General features: G+C 37.1%; 1 protein-coding gene across 5 annotated transcripts in view; it reads left to right on the top strand.

Moving 5' to 3' along the window:
* Window positions 1-20,407, top strand: part of ARHGEF10 (Rho guanine nucleotide exchange factor 10) — a 118,995-nt gene that overhangs the window by 73,847 nt on the left and 24,741 nt on the right. For all 5 annotated transcript variants that reach the window (XM_035322792.1, XM_035322796.1, XM_035322793.1 and 2 more), the window contains 7 exons: window positions 2,764-2,879; window positions 3,547-3,674; window positions 4,209-4,309; window positions 5,608-5,729; window positions 8,936-9,022; window positions 10,326-10,549; window positions 10,959-11,116. In XM_035322792.1, the coding sequence (XP_035178683.1) occupies window positions 2,764-2,879; window positions 3,547-3,674; window positions 4,209-4,309; window positions 5,608-5,729; window positions 8,936-9,022; window positions 10,326-10,549; window positions 10,959-11,116 (936 nt within the window). The remainder of the gene's footprint in view (window positions 1-2,763; window positions 2,880-3,546; window positions 3,675-4,208; window positions 4,310-5,607; window positions 5,730-8,935; window positions 9,023-10,325; window positions 10,550-10,958; window positions 11,117-20,407) is intronic.

The raw sequence follows: 20,407 nt of genomic DNA, 5'->3' as shown, positions 1-20,407 counted from the left end.
GCATGATGCAAACAGAACAGACTCAGATGACAAATAGTGAAGGGGGCTGAAGATTTATGTCTTATTCTTAATGGTGGAACTAGGATACCTATAAAGGTTTTTGAAGCTCCAGGAAGAGGACAGCTGCTTCCAGGTTTGGTGGACGTATATGCTGTAATGGGGAATTCAGCCAGTGTAAGTAGTTAAAGCTTGCTTGCTGCTTGATATGTTGCAGGTTAGTGTCCTGTCTCTGACCTGCTTTCGGAAATAAAATGAAATCTCAGGGAACTCTGTCTTTATGAGGCTACAGAGAGTGATCCTGGCTTTTAAACTTTAGAAATAGTGTAGCTAAAACTCCTTTCGGTGAAAATATCCATCCTATACAAGTGAATTCTCACAAGCTTTCAGCTTTTCACAGCATGGCAGTTTTAAATTTTCTCCTGGATCAGACCCACAAGTATAAATGTTGGAAATGTGTGTGGTAGCTTTTTCAGTGCAGCAGTTTGGTTTGTTTGACTGTGGGATTTATAAATGACAGGTAAGCGAATGGACTTCTGCCAGAAGCTCTTAGATGAGCTTCTGCCAATTACTTACAATCACTCTAAATTTTGTTTTGCAGAAGCTAACTTTTTGTTACAGAAAGCTGGGGCAAGAAGGATTTGTGTTCTTTACAATGACAAACATGTTATCATGGCTTCCAGCTAGATTTTACCAGACTTCTAACGCTGAACAGTCCTTTTCTTTACAAGTAGCTCCATTGAAATCAACAATTTGATGTATCTAGGAACTAGTAATTCTGGTGCTCAATAATTTGTAGACATTATTTAGTAAAAAGCTTTAAGCTAGCAGAAGAGGGATATAAGGAGAAAAGAGTTTACAGTTTTCAGATACTGTTTTTTTTTTCAAGTATTTGGATTAGAGAAAGTGAAAATACAGCTTAATGAAAGTACGCAGTCTGCTATTCCAGGAAAGCATTACATTTTTGTTTTAAACAAGTCATTTCTCAGCTGAAGATAATCTTAAAAACTCTTCCTCTTAGGATTACTTGGGGATTGTTTCTTTTCATTGCATACAATGAATGTAACAACCTTTTCTTACAGACTGATTTGTTTGTGAGGATAAGAAAGACTATATTGTGCTTTTAATTAACATTCAGAACAGGCAAAGGAGGGTGGATGAAAGTTGCATCTATTCTCTGCTTGGGTAACTAGTAGTAAGTGCAGTCATTGCCCTGCTTAGTGCTCAAGGGCAATACTCCGAAATCCTTTCATTTGTTCAGTTTACCAGAACATCTAAAGGCAAGGGAATAACTTGCAATTTTCTGGGCATGTATAATATCTCCAGTTTATGTTTCATTTTCCTGCAGTGGAGAATTCATAGGTAAAGTAACCTGTAACGTTTTCCTTAGGCCTTGTAATTTTACCCTTCAAGTGCATCTTCGTGGGCTGCAGTCCTAGGAATAATATCCATGTAATCTTTGTGCAATGAGTGTTTGGCATTACTTTTAGGCAGAAGCTGCCTATAGACTGGGCATACGAAGCCAGAATTATATTTAAATCCTGTTTTTGCCAGTGCAGGTTTGAAATCCTTCTGCTCAGGGTAGTTTGCTGCCCATAGACTGGCTTCCAAAATTGTGTCTTGGTAAAGGAGCTATAGTTCAGATAACACTGCGTGAGCTAGATAATCTGCAGGAGGTTCCTGGGAAAAATAATCCAGCCTGATTTGTCATTCAGCTAGCAGGAAACATGCTGACTCTGTATGAGTCAGGGTGTGAGGTTTTGGGGGAGAGGGAGAGTGTTATTTCTCCAAGAGCTGTGTAGCCATCCTAACACGTCTGGGAGTCAAGGTGCTAGCAGGGCTTTGAAAACATCGTGCATATAAACAGGCAGTTTATTCTACTAGTCAGATTATTTTTCTGAGTCAATGTTACTCTGTGAACATGCATACTTACTGATGGCTAGGGCAAAATATCACTGATGCTGCGAAGAGTTGGTGCTGTTTTAGAGTCAGATCCTTTCTTGCTCTAGCATGATTGCAGTAATGTTTCAAGTGGTTCAGTGAAATTGCAGTTTCGTGTTAGAGCTGGGATGCAGGCATATGACCCTGCATTGTCTTGATCTCAAGGTAAAACAAGCTTTGAGTTTTAAACCATCATAGTGAAGGCTACAAATATATAGATAGATTTTTTGCTTTATCACATGACGAAAAGCAATGTTCATGAGGGATGTTCAAACTGATGTGTAACAGCAAATTCAGTGGTCAGTGCTAAGCAAAAATTCAGTATTACCTAGAGGTCTGGGGGCCAGTGAAGCTTTGATATTTGTCACAGTTCTCATGCATGCTTGAAAGCTACAGATGATGCTCTCCGTCCTAATAGATGAACAAACTGAAAAAGACAACTAATGAACAATCAGCTGAACTGAAAGGAAGTGGCTGTGGTAACACCTGTGTATGTGCGAAGCTAGCATACAATAACACATACTACTACCTGTAATTTCCATTGACGCATTTTACAATTATCTGTCGTTAAGAACACTGGAAGCACCTGGAGCAACAAAATGAAATGGCTATGATAAATAAAACAATGAAGAACCTACTTGCACATTGATTCATTAGTTGTTTTTATGATCTAGAGAGAGCATATCCTATTTAGATAAGCCTCATTTTCATAGTGTTAAGAAATAATGATATATGTTAATGGTATTATCTTTGCCATGCTTTTATCCTTTAACTGAGATTTACCTCTTTTTATTACATATAACCTTCTGTTCTTATTCATTTTAGACAAGCTGTATATGGGACCAGGGCAACTATACCATGATCTGCAGAACCTTTTGCATGACTTGAATGTAGTTGGTCAAATTAGTCAATTAATAAGCAGCCTTAAAGGAAACTATCAGGTAATAAACAAAGCTGGATTTATTTTTCAAATATGTTCCTGTTGTAAAGTAGCATAATTGTTTTTCCCTAGGGTCTGTGCAAGACCTTATGTAATTCTCTCTGTAAAGAAGTCATGTTTAGCTCCAGTAATTCATTTGCTTTTAAATGTTTAGCGTTGTAAGTAGATTACAACCATCTTTCTAATATTGATTTACTTTATTGTTTTTAAGTGTAGGTGGATACTACAGTTGTCTGCATTTCCTCAGTAGCTGATAAGCTTATATGGAAACAGAATTGGGTTTTTATCTTAATAAATTGGATTCTTACAGTTAGACAATGTAGTAGAAGGGTGTGCACAATTGATGGAAATTCACATTTCTTAACCTGACAAATGCTTGGGAACATAATTTATGTATCATCAAACTCTGAACAGTGTGAGTAAATCATCACATAAAATATGTTAATAACCTTAAGAGGTTAATAAGATATTAAGAGGCTTAATAAGATATTTTTGAGGTATTTTTACAGATATTTTTGAAATGTGTTTACAAATCTGACTAAATTATCCATGATTAAAATGAGACCCAGGTGCCAGGAATTTTTTGCTGATATGTGGAGATTACCTTAGCTTATTGGAAATAGGTCAGGAAGTGGGTGTTGAACCTTACCTCTTTTTTATTGTTTCAGAACTTAAACCAATCTGTAGCCCATGACTGGACCTCAGGTTTACAAAAACTGATCTTGAAAAAAGAAGATGAAATCAGAGCAGCAGATCGCTGTAGAATTCAGCTGCAGCTTCCAGGAAAACAAGACAAGTCAGTACTAATCTAATTTGCAAAACTTTCTAAGTGGGTAGAGATGTACCATGGAGGATTTGGGAATCTTAGGTCTTCCTGTTCCTCTCTCTGTATGGTTAGTCTCTGACTTCTGCTTTCATGCCACACTGTTGGCAACTTGCTTGTTGCAGGACAGCACTGTAGTTTTTCTCTTGTTCCTCAACTTTATGCTCTTGATGCAAGATGAAAGATAGGAGTTATGGCACTGACAGGTAACAGGGAATAGCCCGTTATTTCAATTCACCAAGGATGATTGTTCTTTTCATACCATTTCATATGAAGGGTGTGAACAGGGGCATATGGCATATCACAGCCTGCATCACCTCTGTTTCTATCAGAACTATGTCTTTGTCTAAGTATTAGAAAATAATGGAATTTCTTCTTGCTCAACATTTCTAGCCTTGACTGTATCTCATAGTGCATTTAGAATGGCCTGTTTTTGTGTGTGTGCGGGGGGGGGTGTTAGTTTTTATTTCTTTTAATTATTCATTTATTTATTTATTCGTCTTGCAGGTCTGGGCGGCCTACTTTTTTTACAGCTGTATTCAACACATTTACCCCTGCCATCAAACAATCTTGGATCAACAATTTACAAATGGCTAAACTAGCCCTTGGTAATTCTTAGTTACTTACATTTCCTGTCAAGATAGTTCTCAATGTACAGTGCAGTTTTTTTCTTAGATTTTTTTGGGCAAAATTCTCTCTGCAGATGTTAACATTTTAATAAAGTAGACAGTAGTGATTGTGTAACATTACAAATTAATGATGATCTAGGCATCAGGGATCCATTAGGACACATTAGGATCTGGACATAATTGTCAAGGAATATAACTTCTACAGTATTTTAATGAAATCTATGATAATCATTTCTAATTGGTATATCTAAATCAAAAGAAAATACACTACAGGACAGACAAGTGAGAAATTTACTTCATTGTAAATTTATTTTTTCAGATCTTACAAACTTTTCAGCCAGATACCTTTCAGTTCAAATTCCTGTGTTTTAGCTTGAAAATGATTTTAGCTAGAAAATGGCAGTAAAGTTGTTGAGTTCATGTTTAGCTTTCTGAGCATGAAATAAACATTTATGCAATTTAATAAAACATTTCTCTAGTTGGATACATGAAACTAATTTTTATTTTGAGGCTGGGGTCAATTTTTTAATATAAATTTTTACTCTTCACTAGAGAAATCATCACTAACGAGTATGATCTAAGTGGGAGCAATAAAGAATGTGCTGTCCTGTGTAGTATTAGTTTCCAGTGTTTCCCCAGGGTGCCCAAGTTTCAAAAGTTACCTGGGATGTTGAATGCGTAAGTTGAGAAACATCAAGGATATACAAAATAGAAAGCAACCTTTGCCAGCATTTCCTCAAAATATAGTACTTTCATGAGGTTTCACTGAAGGCAGACGAAGTAACAAAAATAGAGGAAGGGAAAATGGCCATGTCCATCACTGCAGAATGTGGTTCCTTGTAATTATGATGTAGATAGTAGTAATGTCACTTAACTGGCAGAGCAACGGTGATATTTGCAGAAGATAGATTTGCTGTAATCGGAGGAAAGGTTTGATGGCGTTCAAGCTTTCAAAAAGGAAAAGGCAAATGTACCTTTTCCTCTTTTAGTAACCTAATGAGGGGACCATTGACTTATGAAAACACCATTAACACCTTACTAGTGTTAGGTGCTTTTTTTATTATTATTAATGATAGTTATGTAATCTACTATATCAAATTTCTGCTCATAGTTTAAAGTTGTCATTTATACTAGCAGAAGTCTATAGGGCATGAGAAGAGCCTGGTCGTTATTAACCAATTCTAGAAAAAATATTTTCTAGTTCTCTGGAGAGGTGTAAGCGATTATTCAGTAAACGTTTTGTGGGATTTTTGTTGTTTTTTTTCTTTCCATTACAGCGGAAGATAACCTGTTAGGTTGGTTCTGCGTAGAAGATGATGGGAATCAAATCAAAAAGGAGAAACATCCTCTCCTTGTTAGACACATGCCAGTGATGATGGCCAAGCAACAGGAATTTAAGGTGAACAGAACTGATATACAAAATTACAGTTGCTTTTCTTCAGTGATATCTCTTCGAAGGAATACTATATTGTGTGTGTGTGTGTGTGTGTGTATATATATATATATGAGCTCTATGTATGTGTGTGTGTGTGTATATAGACACACACACACATACATAGATATATTTATATATATATATATAAATATATATATATAAAAGTGCTCTTGAGTTACAAAAGTATTCTTGGATGTAAGACCAATAGCAATATAAGGCCCAAGAGGGTCACGGGAATGAACAATACCTGCAGTCTTTGAGACTTCAGAGAACGTAGTATTTAGTTTTATATGGTATGACATTTATTTTCAGGTGTAAGCTCATCACTCAATGAAAGCAAAATTGCTAGGAGCTTTGAACCTATCTTGAGGTTTCCAAGTGTTTATTTGAAGCTCCAAAGTAAACCTCACCTTACAATTGGGGCAGAAAATTGATCTCCATGTTAGCTGTCCCGTGCTGCTGTAACTATGCTGACTCCTGCTCAAATTTCTAATTTGAATCAATGCACAGAGAGTAAATTTTAAAATATTTTTTAAAATTATGTTTTATGGGGTCTTATATAAAATGTAGTCCTGTTCTGAAAGGTGATGCAGAAATTGTCTTGATGGCATGTTTTCTGAAGTAATCTGTTTGAAGTCATATTGACCACTGACTTTAGTGATGAAAATAATTACAGCATGTCAAAGCTAGTAGATGTAGATGAAATGAAATTGTGTATATGTGGCCAAAATGACAATGTTAATGCAATAACATGAGTACTCCTTGAAGCCTGAATAAGTCTGTAGAGTCTTGTTGCTTGGACAGTCTAAACAGGAAAGAAGTTTATCTGACAGCTCCACTTTGAGCATGAGTATACAGGTCTGGATGTTAGGGGGCAAGTTGCTAGCTGGACATGCATTTGTAATGTACAGCAATTCTAAATGGAGTCATGCCTGTTATCCTGTTTTATCAGAGCAAAGCTGCAGTTTACAGCAACCAGTCCGCTGAAAGTCTCTACTCTCCTGTACAGCCATAGTCACTCATATCTTACTAAAACCTCAGATTTATCTGTATTGAATGCTTTCTAATGTTCTAGAGTTTGTCTGAGCTTCAGATCAGCTTTGCCAGTTTTACAGCTGCTAAAGAGCTGTACAAGCCCAGGGTTACTACTGATGCTCTTAAGGCCTTGATATTACTGGATGAAATCATGGTGGTGTAGGAAGATCCCTTTGCGTTGCTGACCCTGCTTGTAGCTCTTAGCATGCCCAGGCTGTTGTACAGGGAGTCTGCAACTTCCATCAGAGCAAATTTACACTCTCCACCATCATTCTCCAAAGGGCTTCAGTCAAGATGGAGAGCTAAACTACCAGGATTTGACTGAAAAACATCATCAGTTTTGCGTAAGACACAAAGTGACATGGAGAGGTAACAAACAGCCCAAGAAATGCCCAGGCAGCAGACTTTTTCTTTCTTTAGTGATGTAATTAGCTGTCACAGTTACAGAAAATCAAATCACCGTTGTGAGTAGATAGTTTCAGCGGTTTTTAAATGAGACATGCTAAGACTGGCATAGATGCTTCTTTTTTTCTTTTTCTGATCTTTCTATCTTATCTGTGTAGTATATTGCTTTGGTGAATACATACCATCATTTTTACTACTGCTAGTCACTTAGTGAAGCCTGCTGACTTCATGGAGAATTGTGAAATTCTTTGCAGTTTTGAAAATTAAATTAAGTGGGAATTTAGAACTCTAAATTATACACACTCTTGTTTCCTTATTTTTTTCTAAATTATTCATTGTACTGAGATGACGTTGCAAGGTTCTGTTGAAGTGTGTAAGTTAATACCAAACTGTCTGCAGAACCATGAGCAATATAATCATAGTGTCATTGGAGTCTGAGACAAAAACATCAGTGTGAATTGTAGAGGATCTTGTCTAAAAACCTAATATCACACCTCATCGGGAACCTTTTACTCTGTATGCTGTTATGAATTGCTTGAATATAGTTTAAAGTGTTTACATAAACTTTGTGCAGCTCTCCCATGGATATTAGGGAAATCAGGGAAAATAGAAATCCATGACTGCTCATAAAAATGCCTTTTTCAGAGCATATATATTGGTGCTTGAATGATTTTCTGAGATGGAATAGACTTGCATAGATCTTGAGTGTGGTGTAGCTTTCAGTTTTTTGTTGTTGTTTTTTAAGTGGCCTGGATGATAAAATCATGAGTGTGGTCATTACTTTTATTACTTTACTGGCAGTGATATAATGACATGCAGTTGGGAGTGAGTGAGAGTATTTTGGAACATAGCATTATCATTCAAAATGAGTAGAACACCTGGAGAAATAATCTGGAAAAACAAAAATAATGAGGATGATAGGCTACTAGGACAGGCGTGTGTTAGGTATGCTCAGGCAGAAATAAATAGCCTCACAAGTTGAGATTGAGGAAGTGATTGAGTAGAAGGTCTGTAAAAGTAATTTTTAATAAACCAACAATGTAAAAATTGGTTAAGAATTTAATATTGTTACAAAGAGCAAATAACCAATGGGTTCACACAGGGTTCAGAAAAGGTAATCATTATGTAGTGTTACTAACAGTTCATCTAGAACAGTGTGTTCAGTTATAGATAGTTTTGCAAATACATGGAGCTGATGGAGAGATGGCAGTTCTAAAACAGCAGTCATAGTCAAGAATTTTATAAACTAATTAAAAAATAAAAACAAGATTTTTATAAATAATGGAATGATTTAAGTGGTAATGTTCATTTAGCATAAAGAAGAAGAAACTCATGGAGGTTCATAACATATAGTAGCCTTTTTTATAAAAGAGCACTGTTGAGGTGAAGTATCTGGTGGCTAACATGGGAAGTAAAGGCTAGCAATTACATAAAGGATGTTTTTGGGTTGAGTGTTTGGAAAAAAAGAACAAAAGTCATGAAGCATTTGAGCACATCAGGTATATAATTTGTAATCTTAATCTTCAATATCTGTAAAAGTAGATAAAGAATGGGTTAGGATTAATGCACATGCAGTTGGCCCTGCCCACTGGAAGCTGCTTGAGCTAGACTGACTTCTTCCCTTCTCTTCTGTCATTGTGATATCCTTGAATGCTTTAGTTAATTACAGACTAAATTAACTAGAATCAGGCATCTTTTTTAAAATGTTAACTGTTCTTTTTTCTGTGAAGATTGAATGCGCTGCTTATAATCCTGAACCGTACCTCTCTGGAGAAACTGAGTCAGATTCCTGTTCCATGGAACATGGTTTTCTTTGGGTAAGCTTAGTCTTACAGAGGGGTTTGTCTCCTCTTTCTTGAATTGTTTTTGTGACTCTTAGTAGCATATGGATCTGAAATTATTATTATTGTTACCATCACGTTATGATGGAATTCTGTAAAGGATAAATAGTAGTTTTGTCCACATGATCTCACTGTACTCTGCAGGGTTTCATTTATGTGTATGTGATTTGTTAGCGTGGCACAGAATGAATTCCAAAGCACTGAGCACAGTTACACATGAGTTATGTGCTAATTTCTAATGAGGGCTATTTAAACCCATATGAGCTCACACTGTCCTTTTGTCTGTTTCCATATTTTACAAATGTTTTAGCCGTAAATAATCTGTTTAAGATTGTACATAGGAAATAGTTTTATTCTTCCTTATTATTGCAACCCCAAATATGCTGATATTCCAGCAGACAAAGTGACATAGCCAAAACTTTTTTTTAATGATTTGAGTAGATTTTCTTTTACTACAATACTGAAATTTTAAGGGGTAACATTCAGGAGCCTCTGAGAGTTAAAAGTTTTTGTTGACGGTCATTTTCAGGATGACCTGTATAATTTCTTTTTGTCTTTGGTCTTTGTAAACAGTCATCACAAATACCTGCCAATAAAGCCTTTCTACTACTGCATAATGTTCTTTCTTCGCATTTGCCATGTTTTTTTCATTTCATATAAACATACAAATGTTTATAACATTTTTAAATGTTATAAATTAAACATGCTATATAACACTTTTATAATATTTTTAAATGTTATAAATTAAACATACTGTATAAACGTGTATTCCTGCCCAGGCAGATAGTTTATTTTTCTACGCTTCCCAGCTCCTTAAGCTATACCAATTTGTGGATATATTGATGATATTTAGAATAATCCCCCTTTCTGTTGCAACAAAGCACTTATTTGTAGACCTGTTACTGTACACAGGAAAAGCCTCAGCTATATTATTGATGTCAAGTGTATTTGAGATAACTAAGAACATTGGTTTTTAAAATAATGTATTGCACAGGTACTTGCTGTAATTGCATTACTTTCAGTGTGTACATATGCATACGAGCTAAACATCTCAGGTCATAATATTTATCTTCAAAGAAAAAAAGTGTTTTTGTAAGCATATGAGGGAATTTCTTGTTCTTAAGTAATCTTTAAAAACATATTATGTTTGTGCTGAATTATTTTCTTGTTCAACTACAGATACACTCTTTAGCTTTCCAGCATTCCTTATTGTTAATGGTGGTCTTGCTGAAGACAGTTATCAGACTTTGCCTTTTATTTTTTTTCTCCCCCAATTCAGATTGGCAGTTGTACTAATCAGATGGGCCAGATTGCAATAGTCTCATTTCAGAGCTCCGGCCCGAAGGTTATTGAGTGCTTCAATGTGGAATCACGGATTCTTTGCATGGTCTACATACCAGAGGAAGAGAAACTAAAAGAACAAAATATATCTCTAGATTCTGAAAATGTTCCCGCAAAAGCTTCTAATATGCCTACTATTTGCCTTGGCATGGAAGAAGGAAGGTGATTCTCATTTTTAGTATACTGTATATGATTAGCTTCACTACTCTGTAGCAAAATGTGTGAGATACTTTCTAGAATGTTTTCTTTTTAAAAATATATTCATGAATACCCAATGACCTCAACTCATAATTTCCACCTAAAACTAGGAATAATACACGCCCCATGATTTTGAAATATGCTTTATATTATATAAAATGAAAACAATACATATATTTGATGAAAGAGGCTTAATTCATTGTACGATGTCTGAACAATATAAATATTATTTTTTGTAATGTTACAACCTAATATTTTGGTATTGTAATTTTTTCCCCTGGTATTTTGTTACATACTCCTTGGTGCATATCATATTAAGAACTAAATAAAATACAATTTTGCAGTTTTATTTTTTTCTTGTTTCTCTTCGTAGCATTTCTGTTTACAAAAGTTGCCAAGGCTCAAAGAAAATTCGACTTCAACACTTCTTCACTCCTGAAAAATCAACCGTTATGAGCTTAACATACATGTCGCAATACTTGTTTGCTGGCTTGGTAAATGGAAACATTGCAATCTACACAAAAGCAGAAGGTAATGTAGTGATATGATTTGATAACATCCTGAGGAACTTGCATGTCAGTACATTTTGGCACAAGCAGTTTCCCACTACTATATTGTTTCTCTCTGTAGAACTGCTGAAGTAATGTTACTGCAGTTACAAGGGAAAAAATATATATGAAAAAATATCACTTTTTCATTTCTTATTTTGAAGGATACTAGACAATTTGATACTGAAAATACATATGAAAACTGATCAGTGCTCCAGCTTAAAACCATAGGTATTCAGTGTCATGACTCACTATATTTGATAACATGGCTTGCTGTATTTTACGTAACACTATGCTAATTCCACTCTGCTTCTTAAGATCTATGTTCATGAAAGACAAAAAATTCCTAATGGTAGAGATTTCTGTATATCTAATTTGAAATGATGAGTCAGTTTTTATTTTTCAGATGGAAGTGTTTCCTGTTTGTGCATCTCATGTGTTTCACAGTAGGACTCATTTTTCATTGCCATTATGGCAATTTGTCCTCTATCTAGCTAAATATTTGCTCAAAATAATCTGAGTAAAGGAGAATCCCAGGTACCACTTCTGAACTAGAACTGGCTTGGGCGGAAGCCTGTGCACGTTGAGGATTTCTCATAAACTTTCCTGCAGTACCGCATAACGTACAGTTAGTTCAGCTCAAAAGCAGTGGGGAGCAGCAACACCTGAGTTTTTAAATAGCTCTAAGTGAGATATTAGCAGAGACACACCTAACCTTGCGAAGTGCAGAGCTGGCACTACTACCTAATATACCTTGTTAACTTGAGGTACCTAAGTGTTGTTGCTGTGCTTCTCTAATAAGACAGGTGCTGTGAACAGCACAGCTGTGTTTGTGTGGCACTACACCTCAACTACTGAATCCTGCCAGCCTCTAACTGGAGAGCCAACTTCAGTATCTTAAATCTTTGGAACAAATGATATGCCACCTGTATTGTCCAGTGTTAGATAATATGAAGAGTTTGGGAAATACCTTTTTGAGCAGCAAAGAATCTCAAAGAAGTGTTGGGAAAGAGATTTTCTTTCACCAGCTGCCATCTACACCTCAGTGGCTGTCTTCATTCCTTCTTGATCTGTCTTCTCTTATCTGAAGCCAGACATTACGCTTCTGTGCTTTTTGTGTTTTTGTTTTGTTTTGTTTTCCCACTGAATAGCAATTTTTTCTTTGTTTTAGAGGCAGAGGATCCTCGATCCTAGTCTCGCAACATCATTTTTTATGTTTCAGTTTCTGTATGTACCTGTGTGGGGTAGAAAGTGCAACTAGCATCTCCTCTGAAAGGGATGGGTCTATTTAAGACTGCAATTGTTTTTGCTCAACTTCTTCTGAAAAAGAACATTGAAAAACAAGTGTGGTATCTTTAGTAAGAAAGTAAGTAAGTAAGAAAGATGCATGGGTTTCTTATCCACAGAGCAAGTTAAGAGTGGGGCAGAGCTGTTGATCAGACGGAATTATGAGCTGGAGGATTGACCAGGATCATAGTGACCCTTTCCTCTAAGACACCAGTTTTCTGCAGCTGAGTGTTCAAGGAGCTTGTCACATTCTGTTTCAGGATAGCTGAAGCTCGGATGGGCAGCGTGCATTCATTTTTTTTTTTTTTTCCTGACTCATCTTGTAGTGCCTTCCTTTGCAGTTTGGTCTGTTTGCTATTTCAGTTCTCCATGCCTCATGAAAGTAGTGCAAATCAGCTGCCCCCACATTAGCATTCAGATTCCTTATAGCTCACTGCTGCCGTCATGTGATCCTTCAGCCCTGAAGGGGTGTTTTTATGAGCACTGACCTATTTTACCAAACAAATGAATCTGAGCAGGGAAATAGAAGGGACAGAGAATGCAGCCTAATAAGAGCTTTGTGTAATTCGTCAGTGTCACCTTCTCTTCTAGAGAGGGGGTTACCTTCCAACCACGTAGGAACCAACTCTTTTTTTTTGGTCTGGCAGCATAAAGGAGATTAAGGAAAAAAATAAAAGTGAAAGTGAAATATAACCAACTGCATTACAAGACATCCTGATTTGAAGCCTGCATTCAGAGAAAGACACATTTTTGGGGATGCATAGGTAAAACAGTTGTGCAGCCTACTGTGGTACTTCATGAATAAAAGGGAGTAAGTAATCTTCCAGGGTGAAAACTCCATCTGCCTGTTTCTATTAGAATTGTGATCCTTGTTTCTTCTATTATAGATAATGTTTTGTGGATTGGTTCAGGCACTGAAGCTCAATGCCTATACATATGTAGACAAAGATCTATGACTTCTGTCATTTGGTATTCATTACCTAAAGAAGTCTAATTGCTCCTGTTGTTTTCAGATGGCTTAAAAACGTCCAGCTTGTTTAGAAATAGCAAGTATTCTATTCCGACTTTCTTCTCAAGAGAACTTTGTCCAGTTGACAGTATCTACAATGCTCTCTGACTACAGAGCGTCTTCTCATGGAGAAATTTAAAATGGGAACTAAAAAGCTGAGGACCACATGGCATGGTAATGGGAAAGTTGGAGGTTCACAGTGTAACTTCCTCCTTCACAGAGGGCAGTTGTGTTTACTCAGACACCTCTGTGTTGGTGGGTTTTCACTTACAGATTTAAAAGTATTTGAGCCTAAATGTATTTGAAAATAGATTAAAAGCAATGGGACACTGATTTCTTAAAATCTACTCAGTTCCAAAATGTGAGCTAGCATGGTGATCTGTGAAAATGTCACAGAAGGGCTAGGAGGTAGGTGAAATAATATATTAATCCTAGAAATAGGAGCCTTAATAATTGTCCCTAGGCATTTATTTATTTTTTTGTGGGTGAGAAAGCTAGTTTGAGAAACCATAAAACAGCTAGTGCATCGAATGTTTATATGGGAATGGTAGTGATGTAAGTTGTAATGTTTATCTGACACTTCGCATGTTGAGAACTTGTTTACGGTGCCCCAGTAAGTTTGCACAGTTATCGTTCTGAAATATTGTGTATTCAGTGTTTGCCTCAGGCCAAATTATTAGGAATGTTTCCAGGCAAAACACTTTTAGATGAGGTTAAGGAAAAAGTACGTTGCGTTGTCTGTGTAAGAAATGTAACAAAAACCTCTTTGTGCTGATTGCAGACAGACCAGCAGATGTGTTTTCTGAGTGATGTAATAGCAGAAAAGGTCAGCATATGTTTGACTTCCATTCACAGAAGTATCTTAGGAAAAGGAAATCACAATCTTTATAAAATGTAGGTGTATTGTCCCTGGTGTCCTGTAGTCAGTTCAAGGTACTTCCTTTCTTCAGGACACTGATGAACATTTCCTTCCCATGAAGACTTACAAAGAGTATGGATAGAAACAGGAAAAAGAAATAAAATCTCAGTATGATTGTGGCAAAGACTAGAACAATTAATATATTAGTAATTTCAGAAAGAGTTTGGTTAAGATGAGAGAACGGATACACTAAAAAGACTTACTTGCTGCTTTGATTACAGTGCCTAACTTCTGAGCATTCAGTTGCAATCTGTAGCCTCTCACTTCCATGTGCAGTACCTAGAGCGAGCCCTTGCATGTTCAGCCCAAAAATGAAGTTCACAGCACTCTGCATGCTCTGGTCCTTCTGCTCTGCTCAGCACCTGTGAGGCCACACCTGGAGTACTGTGTCTGGTGCTGGGCTCCCCAGCACAAGAGAGACATGAACATACTGGAGAGAGTCCAGCAGAGGGCCATGAAGATGATGATGGGACTGGAGCCTCTCTGCGATGAGGAGAGGCTGAGAGAGCTGGGACTCTTCAACCTGGAGAACAGAAGGTTCAGCAGGGATCAAATCAATTTACATAAATACCTGAAGGGAGGGTGCAAAGAGGATGGAGCCAGTGGTGCCCAGGATTAGGACAAGGGGCAGCAGGCACAACTGAATATCTGAACATCAGGAAACTCATCTTTACTGTGTGGGTGACTGAGCACTGGCACAGGTTGCCCAGAGAGGCTGTGGAGTCTCCTCCTTGGAGATCTTCAAAAGCCACCTGGACGTGGTCCTGGGCACTCTGCTCTGTGTGGCCCTGCTTGAGCAGGGTTTGGACCAGATGCCTCCAGTGGTCCATGCCAAGCACAACCATTCTGTGATTCTTACGCAAACAAGCCAATGAAGAATTGAAGCAAGGCATTTTTTAATGTCATCCTCCTTCCAGGTGCTGCAGAGCTAGAGAAGTGCCAATTTCCACTTCTGATTCACAGTGAAGATCTTGCATCTATAATTAGTTTTTTAAGTTGAATATGAATCATTCCTCTTCTTTTTAAACAGGATAGGAGAAAGAGGACATGGCGTCTTCCGTCTTGTATCCTAATGGCTAAGGCACTAGGCTCTCAAGTGGAGAGATCCCTGTTTTATCCAGTGATGATTTAATACACAAACTGTATTAAACTGTATTTGCTCTGTTGCCCTGACCTTTTTTGAAAAGTGGCTCAGATTTAACACAAAGAAGACACTGGGTCTGCTGCCATTTCCATTTTGAGTGGCGCTCACCCAGCTGGCTAGAGGTCTCTTCTGGAATCAGCAAGATGCTGATTTGAATCTTTTGCCATAGCGAGAACTCACCCACACACTGATAAGTGGAAGCCTCGTGTATTTTAATGAAAGCAGTGTTTGCCAGTGGCAGGTTTTTTTTTTGTTTTTTGTTGTTGTTGTTGTTGTTGTTGTTGTTGTTGTTGTTGTTGTTTTTGTTTTGTTTTAAAACCCGTGTAGATGTATGCTGCTAGGTTCTGGCCCTGAGGTTTAAGGAATAAAGGAAAGCTCAGCTTTGAGGATTGCAATTGAATGTTAATGCGCCGTGTAAACAAAAACTGAGGCAATTCTGGCCATGCACAGGGCAGAGTTTTACATTCTTTAGAAAGACTTCACCAGGAAAAATGTTGGCAGCTCTGAAGCTAGTCAAGAGTTTGACTTACCTGTCTGAAGAGGCCTCAGGACGCTGATTAGTTATTTTCAGAGGATTAATAAATATCAAGGAAAAGGAACAAAATTAAAAGGAAATACAAGAGTAGGGGGAAACAGGTCAAAAAGCTAAGGGAGAGTAGGTCATTTCATTAGCAAGGTGGATGTCTTGCCAAGTTGATCAAGATATATGTACTTTGACAAATGCAAGAAAGGGGGAATATGTGGAATGTAAAGGGTTGATGTCAAACCTGAGCTTGGGTCTGAGGGACAAGGATCTAAGCACAGTTGCAGTGTGTCTGAGGAGTATGGTTCTGGTATATGATCAACACTTGAGATAGAAAGAGAGGAGAGGTATTGCTATGAAAAGTAATGAATGGTACCAAGTTAGGGAGAAGCAGTGATACTGAAAAAGAAATAAATACTGTTATCTTGACTGTGTTATCACTGTTAGCAATGTTTCCAAATACTTGCTACCAGAAATGTGTTGACATTGCTATCAGTCTTATTTGGATATCAAGTGCTGGGGCTTCCAGTGCCACCTCTGTCTGTAATTTTAGGTAGGGCTCTATCAGCTATATAGCATGAAGGATTTTTGCATATATATGACAAATCAACTGCATGTCTGTGCAGCACAGGACATTCATATTTACACCTTGTTTAGAAGAACAAACAGGAATCCTTCAGCTTATTTCCATGTGATAAGAAATGTGCTAAACTTTTTAGTTCTGTAGCTACTATCTTACTCCTCAACTGTGTTGGTTTATGTACCATGTGATGGAAAAAATGTTTGTGCTCCACTGCACAAATTAACCAACAACCACTGTTCCCAGGGCTGTGTTGGCAGCTCTGTCAAAATCATCAATAGTGCTGCTAAGCAAGAGAGGAAGTTACCAACAAAAAAGCATGTTTAGTTCAGCCCTACTGAAAGCATAAGGGAAGGGAAAACTACTGCAAACTTTGAAAGACTTTCTGAGGAAGTAAGTTGTATTTTATCAGGTTATATCAAGACTTGAGAACACACACAAATTATAAAAGTATTAAATCATTTTAAAATTAAATAAACTTATTTTTATAATAATCTATAAATGTAATATCACTGCATTGGGTTTTGTGGAAACAAACCACAGAATCATAAAACAGCCACTGTTCTGTCTTATAAAATGAAATTTGTTTTAAAACTTTTCTTGCCTACTTGATTAAATTTGAGTGAGCTCAAGGATAACTGATTTTATAAAATGCATAAAAATCATGAGACATATAGTAAAATGCACTAATAGAAATAATGCCTTTTATGTAAAGGGCTTGGAAATATTTTCTGAGCATAAGATATCTTTCTTTGATGAAGCTAAGCAGCCAGATATGAGCATTGCAATATACTGTTCAACTTTGGGATGTAAACTATGGCACATAACTGTTGGAAAAATATAATTTACAAAGTGTATTATAAACAGTGGCATATAATATATTGGTGTGTTGATACAGCAGTGCTTAAAAACTGTTCTCACATTTTAGATATTAATAGAAGATACAAATATCAGAAGCTATCATATCTTATTTCTAGAAGCCCTATACTAAATTACGTATTTGACCCTGCATTCAGGTTTTGTAGACACGTCTCATTCTTGCAAATAAATACCTTGCCTGCAGTCCCTACTGATGTGTTCTATTAAAGTGATGTCTGTAAAGACTGTCAGAGACTGTCATGTCTCATGTGCTAGCTATTTGATATATCCATAATAACAGTCGATATATCTATAATAATAGTCGATATCTGCTTTGATGTGCGCAGTTTAACATCTGAGTCCACTAAAACTTGCAAATACGCTCATCTTTATAAATTGTTAATACTTTCACAGACTTTTCTCACAGAGCAGAAGGAAAACTCCTCTCTCTTCTCCCAGTGTTTCCCCTTCCTGTTTCCACAGGTGTCAGGCTCCGATCTTGTATTTGCAGGGTGCAGCAACTGATTTTTCCAGATGCAGACCAACCTCTGATTATAGGATACATGTACTGCGTATTGTATCCCGTGTGGTATCTATATACTTACCTCCTAGGTTAAAGAAGAATTTATTGTCTGAGGTCTGAGGCTTTTTAGCAGTCTAGAGATAAGGATGACCAGAAAAATTTTAAACTAAAACAAGAATTATTTAGAGAACAGAAACAAGGCATCAGCTGAACAGGATTGTAAGCTGTGTTTCTGTGGACACTCTGAAGGGCATTGTCTAGCCAGGTCTCTGTGAGCTGCATTACGTACATCTCCATTGCTTATTTTTCTTTTGATCAGTTCCTGCTTTTCACAAAGAATTTGGAAGACTCTGCCAGAAGTCACACTGGGCTCTTTGGTCTGGCTTTGTCCTGTCGTATGCCTTGACTTTTTACTGGCAAAAGTTTTATTTCAGCTACTACTTCCTTATTTCCCACTTTTTTTCTTCTTCTTTTCCTTACAAGGAAACCAGTATAGTAATTGAGTACCTTACCAAGTATTTATAACTTCAAAGGAAGCCTTTCCATTTCTTTAGCAAGGGCTGTGCATAGTTTTAAATAGATGGTGCCACTTACTGAGCGTACTTACATAACCGTGTCTTGAATTTGCATCCATTTACACAGGTGGAGATAGTATTTTAGAAACAATGAACTTTGGATAAAAGCCAACATCAAACATGAAATCTGTGCAGGCTGTATCAAATAGGACCTGGTGAGATCTGGGAGGAGAGGCAGAGAGAGCATTGTTTTCTCAAAACTGTGATTTTGATGGTCTTGAATCTGTTTGTGAACTAGATTCAGACCTGTTAAGTAATTTTGGTTAGGGGTTGGGTGGGGGATGGTGGTGGGAATATTCTTGGTCAGCAAAATGAAGTCCTGACCTTGACGCAGCTAGGAGTCTGTGGTTAAAGCATTCACAGAAGCATGTTGGATTACCAAACTTAATCCCTTGCCTTGCTTGAGAAGATTTGTACCCATGGTTCCAACTCTCAAGAGATTACAACAGCCATCACAAAATAAGGAGAAAGAAGCAATGCTTAATTTCTCCTCCTGGTGTCATCCCACTTTGTATAATTAAGCGTTGAGGCAGGGATAAGAATACAGCTTACCCATCATTTAAATCCTGTCCTCATTACCAGGCTAGAGAGAGCCTTCCCACTTGGCCTCTTTTTTTTTTTTTTTTTTTTTTAAAGCTCATCTGTCTCAGATGCTGGCTGATCTGGAGGACAGCAATGGTTGTAAAAATAAATGAAAAAGTACTACAGAATAACCGTATCGCCTAACTAGGGTCTCTGGGTAGGGTGATACTGAGCTCCAGATTTTTCCTGGGGTGATGTCAAGTGGGATTGCTGTTTCTTTGCATAAAGTCATGGAAACGCAAAACACATGAGGTCTCTGTCTCACCCTTTTCCAATCCCCTGAAATCTTAAAAGTAACTGCATTGATAAAGTGTTATGCTAAAAGCACCAAGTGAAAATGTTTTTGAGAAGTGGGTTTTTATACTCATAATTGTTAAATCAAATATTCATAACATTGGTATTTGTTTTTGGATTTTTGGAGTTCAGTGACACTGAACTCCACCTCCTTACCTTGTAATAAGTTGGTTTTTCCTTTCAAAATTGACATCCACCTGACAGCAGTACTGATTTTCATTTTTACTCAAAAACTGCTGCAAATGCTAGATAATTATTTTAAATGAGACATTCAAAATTAATGAAGTGGCTTAATGCTTAGCCATCTGAGGAGTTGTACAAAGTTTAAGGACATTCACAATCCTCAATTAAAAAAAGAAAAAAACAACAACAATAAACTTAGGTGATTGAAAATAAATTTAAACAAAATTTAAATCCCAGAGTCCACAGTTGAGATGCTGAAAATCCCCACTCATTTGTCAGTTTAGAGTCAACTACGTGTTAGGTAAAGATTAATGTACAGATTGAATGTGTTTAAGAAAAAGAGCTATTGAGTTCATTGAGCGGTTTTGTCTGTACATTAATGTGGTGTTCAGTATGGGCTGTATAACTACAGAGGAAAAAAAAGATAACTTGTTGTTTGGCATATCCTTCAGAAGAGACAGTAAGTATGTAGTAGAATTATTCTGGGTTTATCCCCAGAAAGGAAACCTGAGGGTGCTATGTACTAGATGCTGCTTCTGCAGTCAGTGTAACAGGCAATGAAAGCCAGGGTAAGCACACGCGTACAACTCTGTTCTCTGAAGCTGTGTGTGCACTGAACTGCACACAGTGGTTAAAGCATCCACAGGGCATGGGCCGCCTCCAGTTAAGAATTTAATCTGAGGATTGTGTGGTTGCTAGCAAATGCAAACTTTTCCAGAAGTTTCTTTATTGCTAATGGTACACATGAGTCATGAAGAGCACAGTGACTTTGCATTGCTGGGAGAGTTTGCAGGCTA

Source organism: Oxyura jamaicensis, chromosome 3 (genome assembly GCF_011077185.1).
Source record: "Oxyura jamaicensis isolate SHBP4307 breed ruddy duck chromosome 3, BPBGC_Ojam_1.0, whole genome shotgun sequence".
NCBI lineage: Eukaryota > Metazoa > Chordata > Aves > Anseriformes > Anatidae > Oxyura > Oxyura jamaicensis.
Note: the sequence above shows the minus strand (reverse complement) of the source record. Positions and strands in the feature narration are given on the sequence as shown.